The 8,263-nt window shown below is 36.3% G+C and overlaps 1 protein-coding gene across 1 annotated transcript; it reads left to right on the top strand.

Moving 5' to 3' along the window:
• The first annotated feature begins 5,684 nt into the window (after window positions 1–5,684).
• LOC116182842 (G-protein coupled receptor Mth2-like) lies at window positions 5,685–8,021 on the top strand. The gene is made up of 7 exons (XM_031503429.1): window positions 5,685–6,198; window positions 6,251–6,430; window positions 6,473–6,551; window positions 6,600–6,775; window positions 6,823–6,991; window positions 7,045–7,245; window positions 7,296–8,021. The coding sequence occupies exons 1-7, from the start codon at window positions 5,685–5,687 to the stop codon at window positions 7,411–7,413; spliced, it is 1,437 nt and encodes a 478-aa protein (XP_031359289.1). The 3' UTR covers window positions 7,414–8,021.
• The last annotated feature ends 242 nt before the right edge of the window (window positions 8,022–8,263 follow it).

Here is an 8,263-nt window from a genome sequence, read left to right as displayed (position 1 = left end):
TAGTTCATAGATCAACAGTTCTGCAACATCTTCATCGTTTTTTTTCCTATGACAGTTCTTTGCAAAATTTGCACAGGGTTAATGGTAACTGTCTCAACATTGATTTTAATGCTGCTGCTCATACTGGCTAGTGACCGCATTCTTCTTAGACTGCTTCATGTCGCCGAATCTGCTGCCAATGAAACTTTGCATAGTTTTGGTTCCGATATCTAGGGCTTGATGGCAGTAGTGAAAAATATTGATTCCAACGGAAAAGTGTTTAGAACTTTTTGTGTGGAGAATTTTATGTAGATTTAAGTATCGGAACATTTTTTTCTATGGACCACTGTTTACGAGTTATTTCCGAAAAACTAAACTAAAAAGGGACCTTTACACCCCCCCCCCCCGGGCCCGTTTACTACGCCCCCATCCAGCAGCACAGTTTTTGTTTCGTTGAACTTAGGTATTTTCGGCGCCATCTTGAAAATTCGACTTATCAAGCATTTACGAATTCCGCAGGATCGCAATAGGGGGAAATCATTATTATCAAAAATGCCTTTACCACGGAAGATTTTTTCGCAGCATTTACCCCGAGTATATGATGAGTAATGATCGGAGAACTGTAACGGTAACCCACGTCTCTCGTCTCTAGACACATTTTTCCAAACAAAAAAGGTCTCAGTGCGCCGATTTTGCCAGGAGATAATGGTATGTAATGAATTCACCATTTTGTAGACTTTTCACTGAACAAATAGGACTCCGTTGTAAATAATTTGTGTTATTTCATTTTGTCCTAGCTTGTAATAATGTTTCTTACTTTTGTATGAATTGGTATTTCCGTTGAAGAAATAAATAAAGATCTCTATTGACTCAATCGAAAAGGGAAATTGCCTAGCGCATACAGTACGCTGTGTGGCGTCACCAAAATGATAACATTCTTTTGCGGCTTAGATAAGCCTCCAAAAAGCTATTCATTATCCCTAAACCACAAAGGTACGGATTGTGCGTATCAAACCACAACACTTTTTAATTAAACCAAGCGTTAACCATGATTAAAAGACATCGAATGGACCCGTTAGGAATAGAATCCACAGGTGAACGAGTCAGCTAGAAAAATTGAGCACAAGAAGCTAGTTCGATCTGCAGGTTGGTTTTCAATCCTTATTACATTAACCCTCTTCTTTACAAAACTTTCCAAAAGAAGAGATCACCCGCGACAAATAACTTCGTAAAACTTGTCTCGGAACTAAAATCCTTCTTGACCAAAGTATCTCAACTGGGGGATTCAAGAGGAAGCTGAAGATGCGTTGAATTAAATGACGTGCGTCGGAAATATGTGACCTGCAAGTTCGACACGGTTTGGTAAAGTTTATATGTGGGCGAGTTGTTTTCGTTATTCTTTGCCCATCCTGACGGAAACCCGCAAAACTTTAAGTTGAACACGAGCTGACCATAACAACCGGTTTTTACAAATAATTTCCTTTATTTCGCAATTAAAAATTCCACCCCCAGTTTTTAGTTAATTGTCCTAGTCGAAAAATACGGTAGACCTTTGGAAATGGGAAACGAACAACTGTGGCAATTTGGTTTAAGAAACGAAGCGAGGAAATCGCGAAACAAAAGATTTGTTTTGCATACTCTTTGAGTGGATAGAAGAGGCTTAAAATGCGTAGACTTTCAGGATACGAAACAAAGTTAGTCTTTTATACCGAGCGTTGATTTAAACCAGAGGTGTACATGGAAGAGAAACATATTTAACTGCATACCTTGAGTATAATAATTATGTGTTATGGTATACTTAATATGCAACATTTATTTAAATTTAAAAAATCACATTAACTCTAGGTCACGGTGTCCCAATATTCCTATTCTAACGGTACCTAATAATAAATCTACATACTAGGCAAGAGACGTACTTATCAAGATTCAAGATAATATTAATAGCGTTATAAAGTGTATCTTGAATATTTTTGTTTTTCAATGACAGGGAAAGGTCTTGTACGCGCGAAACTATCGATAAATCGCCTCCGTACACATCGCACTTCTTATCAGAAGCCAACGCAATTGCAGATAAAAGCACGTGGTCATACCGAATGAATGCGATTAAATTAGGCGAAACCGTTACCTTACCATTAACTGTTTTTTGACGCTCCGTAGAGTTTCGCTCCTTAAAGGCGCGCAGTTTTAATATTTAAGATAACGTAAAGTAAACAAATATTAACTATTACCTGAACCAATTAACACCGATGTTGCGTTAATCTAAGTTTATTTTTAAACCGTGTCGTTTGTCACTTGTTTTTCGTACAGAGGCGCGCGCGTATGCAAATCCCAAAATCTTTCCAATTCACTAGCAACACACGCGTCCTGTCGCATATATCGGCGCTAGCACAGGCGTCGGGACGCGTCGGACTTTCAACACTGCAACAAGTTAGACGTTAACGAATACGCCACAACCCCGCCGAAATTCGAGTTTGCGCGACATTTTGACCATTAATAAACTCTGTTTTATCGATGTTGTTTTTGAACGAGGATATTTTCGTTTGACATTGAAACAGGACCGACATCTGTAGAGTTTCATTGCAAACATTCGAAAAACTACGTTACTTTACTAATCCTTAAAATCGCTATTTGCTGAACACTGAACCATTCAAAAGGTGGCGCCAGTCGTACTGCGAGAATGCAGACATTCTTGTTTTTTGTATAAGTACGGTATGGTACAGTTTACAATATACTGTTATATAAGTACTTATTCCTTTGTAAGTTTTTACAGAAATTAAAAATGAAATTCGAGAGATCAACAGGTTATGAGCCCAGGTCAGGTTATTAAAATATATATACAGCAAAAGTGCCACATAATTTTTTTTAAAATGATATTCGTAAACATTTTAAATATTCTCATTACATCTCGAAATTGTATCTTCATAATTTTATCGAGTGTAACATAAAATCCCTTTCCACGCTATTGAACGCATTCACTGCGTCAATCTTGACGATTAGATCGGAATAGACACTACAAACAAATTTGAAACAAGTCTATAACACTATTTTCTTGCCAATTGATAATTCCGATTTGAATACCTTCACCTCTGCTCTGTGCTTTTATTTTAAACTCCGTTTTATTTTATATCCTTACGCCATCTAGGTGGTTTGTTGGTTATCCACTAGTTTAGATGTAAATTATTTCTGTAGTAGATTTCTCATTACCTTACTTTCTTATTGCTATAGTTATCAGTGTCGCCGCTTGAGCTCGTGCAGAGCAGAGCACGCACTTCTTGTACGAAGACGAAATTCGAACAATACTTGCAAGAACATGCACGCCATTAGTTACTCGACAATTTTGTCAGACTCTTTGGATGTATTGGGGCTGTATTAACTTTGGTGAAGCATTTACCTTTTGACTTTGAATAATCATTTTTAAGCTTCTTGTTTCTGACTTACTCTTTTCTTTTTTTTATTTTATTTTATCTTGACATTGATATTTTCGAGTGAAAGCCACCGATATTTTGGATTTTCTCAATATTGCGCAAGAAAAATTCATTTGTGAAGGTCCACCGCCATCTCTTCAATCCAAGAACGACGCTATCGCTAGGTACCTATCAACAGAAGTCTATGAAATTAAAAACGTGACACCGCCACTACCTGTTTTTTTGGGAGCTTTAGTTACACGTTTCTGGGAAAGTAAAACAGGTAGGTTTTTGAAAACGTGTACTTAGGAGTTACTCTGAAGGCCGAATCGATGTAAAATATTTTCAAAATGGCCGTGCTTCCGGAAACACCGGAAGTAGACAGTAACTTCGTTATTTTAAATGGCGCATTTTTGGATTCTACGTGAAATTTCAGTTCTTTTGATACCCACATGTCGATATCTGCCATTTATGGTTTTCAAGTTATTTGAACTTTATGAAAAACAAGTTGTAAATCCGCATATGCATAATTAAAGCGCCTTTTTGGTAATAGATGTTAGTATTTTATTAGCGAAGTTTAAAATTATCGATCTCACGAGTAATTTTGTCTGCGTTAAATAATTAATTTTATTTAATTTCAATTGAGGGTACGTCTTTATTTTGTAAAACAAATCACAAAGTAAATAATTAAGATTTTATACTGGTAGCGCTATCTAACGGTAAAATTATAGCACCTCCAAAAACCATATCGAAATTATTTTCTTAAATTGTCGATGTCACAAGTTATCTAACTCAAAATAGACTAGAGCCTGCACATATACACTATAGCAGAAATCTTTTAGTGAAAATTTAAAGTCTCTAGCTATTGTAGTTGCCGGCCAGCCAGCCATAATGAATATAATAGCGTATTTTTTTCAAAAATGCGCTAAAAATCTATCATGTAATCTAAAAATCCCATATGGCGCCTATTTAACTTTAGAAAGTTGGTAAATGTTCCTCAAAATTGCAATCTTGAATTTTTTTATTTGATCATCAATTGTAAATTAAGCTTATCATAGACAATAACTTGTACTTATATAAATCTTTTTTTTATAACTCTTATACTTTCGATTATATAAGACATTCAAGGAAATGCCCAATTTTAGTTTTTTTTTAAGTCAAGCCTATTCGACATTTTGAATTGAATAAGAAAGATACCCATGCAATCCCACGCGATATTGGACACACTGTATATATGCAATAATAACAAAGTTTGAGATGCTGTTCTAATAAGAACACTTGGATATGCATCAAAATACGCCAGACCGTTAATTTTTACTTCTTCTTCTTTTGTAGTGGGCATAGTTTTCACAACAGGTCTGCTTATCTAATATCTTCCCATGGTCAAAAAAATCTTTTTCAATCTAAGAAATTTTTCTTTCGCCATTCTCGTAAGATGTGTAGGTACCTATATAAGTATTTCAAATTAAACGCGTGACATGTTCTGTCAATTATTCTATTATTCTCACTATAAATAACTAGCAAGTCAAAAACAACGCAATGTTGGTCCATAGTGCAAATTGGGCAAATTAATTTGAACACTATTTGACATTTGATTTGAATGACATTTCAAATGAAACGATTGCTTCCAAAGCCCAATGCCACATTTACTGAAAAATAAGAATATTTCTTTCAAAAAATGCCATTAACTCCAAAACTACCGGACATGGGCATAGGCACAGAATTAAAGTGACTCTAAAATTCAAATCTACATTATTTTTGGCATCAGAAATAGTAGTTGCAATTTGAAAAACTGAAGTTTATGATATTTTTGATTACTAATTTTCAAAAATCGCAGCAGCCCTGGAAACCTTTTCATGATTTCGGCGATTCGATTGTAAAAAAAGAGCGCTCACTTGTATCTTGAACGGTTTAACAGATATAAATTTTTGAATGGACCCTTGCGTCTCCAAATGTTTAGTAGGTATTTCAAGAACCATGACAGACAGGTACGCAAATCAATAAAATGTTGCAATTAAAAGAGATAGAAAATGGCATATTTCTATTTTAGAAATCAATATGGCGCCAACTTCTGGTATTTACGGAAGCGGCACCATCTTGGAGATATTTTATTTCGATCCGCAATTGTCGATTGCATAATCAGTACCACAATTCGACAGGACGTGGCAGCACTTAACAGTCATTTAGGTGGAACAACTATACATGAATACACAATGGTATATAAACAATACGAACAATGATATATAAATGCATATGTACGATCGGAATTTATCATAAACCAATTTCTAAACCGCTATCACCATGAACCACATTTTAAGTCAATTTTTAATAGCAGGTCTAATCCATGCTTCCAAAATGCAAATTCTTAACAAAAGTTTGCCGGCAAAGTACTCATTTGACACATACCTTTTTGATCAAACAAGTAGTGATTGCGAATGCGATGAAGAAACGGCGTGCGTCAGAAAGTGTTGTGCCTTAAACTACTTTTGGAGCGAAAAAAGTTGTACCTTTCATGCTGGTACCCAGTTTGACACGGCCGTTTATATTGGTGATCAAAATGTGACAACCTCAAAGAGGTGTTACATTTGGGGGAAATTTCAGTGCGCCGGAGAAGGGTTTTATTTTCGATTAGAGCCCTACAACTATTCCGCCGATGTCTTCTATCCTCAGTATGATGGTAGACTATGGCTTCCAAGTACCAATAAACACTTCCCTGCGAGTGGCTATTGCTTGGATTATTTTGAAGATAATCGCATTTCCGCCCTTGTATGCGAAGATGCAATGCTTAAAACTGAGGCACGAATTAATAGCGTAGGTAAGATAAAAATACTACGCTACGACAACAAAACAAAGCGTTGCTCTTTTAGGTATGATGGTATCACTTCCATTTTTACTGGCCACATTTGTAGTGTACATGCTGCTACCGAACAAAAATCTTCATGCAATGTCTCTAATGTGTTACGCTATTTCATTGTTTGGAGCTTATCTTTGTTTAGTTCTAGCAAAAGAAGTGAGCGGTATTGCTGGTCCGAGTTGCGTAGTGCTAGGTAGGTTACAAAGCCAGGAGCAGTATTTCATTTATTTTGTAGCCACTTCGTGTCTGTATTTCTTCATGAGCTCGTTTCTGTGGATGAATTTATTCTCGTTTACTATTTGGCGATCTTTCGGGTAGATGATATATTGAAAGATATGCAGAAATCAACTTTCTTTGCGCAGGAAACTCTCCAGTGGAAATGCTGCAAGAAACACGTCCAACTATATGCTACTTTATGGGTTGTACACATGGGGCGGCGCATTGCTTTTCGTTGCTGCAATAACGATAATTGACAGACTAACACCACCAGGCCAATGGTACACTCCAGGACTTGGTGACGGTCAGTGCTGGTTTACACGTGAGTTTTAATTGGTAATTTTAATTTGCAAGTGGTCTAAATTTTAGCGGGCTATCCTAGCCTTTTATATTTTTATGGCCCATTGAGCATCATTACTTTGGCCGATGTAGTGTTCTTTACACAAACTGCTTGGAGAATTAAAAATTTGCAACGCGAGATCGCCATATTAAAGAAAAATGGTAATGCGATTAGTGGCAGAAATCGCGAACAACAAACGTAATATTGATTCAATGTTAATATAAAATAGCGGGTCTCTTTACTAATTGCAGGTTTTACTTGTACTTGAAGTTTTTTGTAATAATGGGCATAAACTGGATGACTGAAATAATCTCGTGGATAATCAATTGGCAAGTTGAAGCAGTGCCTTCAGCTGTGTGGATTTTAACCGACTTGATCAACGCACTGTCTGGAGTTTTTATTTTTTTCATATACGCTTATAAGACTTGTACCTGGAAGTTATTGCTACGCAGGTATCTATCTATGTTTGATGTACATGTGTTACGTACTAATTAAGATTTAGATACTCCTCACCAGCAAAAGTGAACGTGCGTTGCCGCTACAAAAACCATACCACAACCACTACTACCACTACCACTGTAGCCATCATTTCTATTACCAAGACAGTCAGCGACGAATAGAGTCAACCGAGTTGTGTATATAAACTTTCGTTATAACAATTAGAATCTGTTTTCATGAAAGAGATGATAAAACATTTAATAGCTCAACCACGGCACGGTAATCAAAGTTCTCCTGCACTTAGTTTAAGATGATGCAGTGTCACTGAAGGAGCCGTTATCAGTTTCACATTTTTTTACTTTTCACTATTTTCCCGTAAAATTCAACGCAAGTTCCGCGAGTTTTACAGTAGAATCAATGAATATCTGGAAGGGGATTAAGGGACTGTGTGATTTATTACACCATAAAGGGAATAATTGTGCAGGACGTTAAAACCGCATTGAGAACGCGCGTTTTCACTTCATAATTTTAGAATCCAGGAAATATATGATTTTAGGATGACAAATTCATGGTAGGTCAAGGACAGATTAATTAAACGCACTGGGTTGTTCTTCGCTACAAAAAAAATCAGTTGTGTTGCCGTTAATGAACAAAAGGGAACTACACTTGATTGTTGGAATACGTACGTAAAATTAGTGCAAGTGCCTCTGAATCTACCGATGCTATATATTTTGTTTATGTACGAGTATGTTGATGGCTGATTTATTGATATTGTTGTTATAGTCCAGGATATATATAGTTTTAGGATGCAACATTCATGGTGGTTCTGGAGATAGGCTTGTTTTATGTTTTCTGTGTCGATAAATCCGAATATTTACAACTTCCCACCAAAAATTTCCCCTGCAAAAACAGTTATTTTGTTTGTTTCAGAGAACAACTATCTGGATATTCGACAAGTAGACAGAATTTGCGACAAAAATATCATATGATTTTTGATGCCCGGCAAGTGGATAGGGCGTTAGCGCATCTCAG

The sequence above is a fragment of the Photinus pyralis genome, unplaced genomic scaffold (assembly GCF_008802855.1).
Source record: "Photinus pyralis isolate 1611_PpyrPB1 unplaced genomic scaffold, Ppyr1.3 Ppyr1.4_LG1, whole genome shotgun sequence".
Classification (NCBI taxonomy): domain Eukaryota; kingdom Metazoa; phylum Arthropoda; class Insecta; order Coleoptera; family Lampyridae; genus Photinus; species Photinus pyralis.
The sequence above is the reverse complement of the archived record's forward strand: the minus strand, read 5'-3'. Positions and strand labels throughout refer to the sequence as shown.

What these genes read in the sequence shown, in the direction of transcription:
- LOC116182842 (XM_031503429.1), top strand. Translation starts at nt 5,685, where the DNA reads ATGAACCACATTTTAAGTCAATTTTTAATAGCAGGTCTAATCCATGCT. An exon ending in TCCGAGTTGCGTAGTGCTAG is followed by an intron (nt 6,431 to 6,472) that starts GTAGGTTACAAA and finishes TTTATTTTGTAG; the next exon opens with CCACTTCGTGTCTGTATTTC. An exon ending in ACTATTTGGCGATCTTTCGG is followed by an intron (nt 6,552 to 6,599) that starts GTAGATGATATA and finishes TTCTTTGCGCAG; the next exon opens with GAAACTCTCCAGTGGAAATG.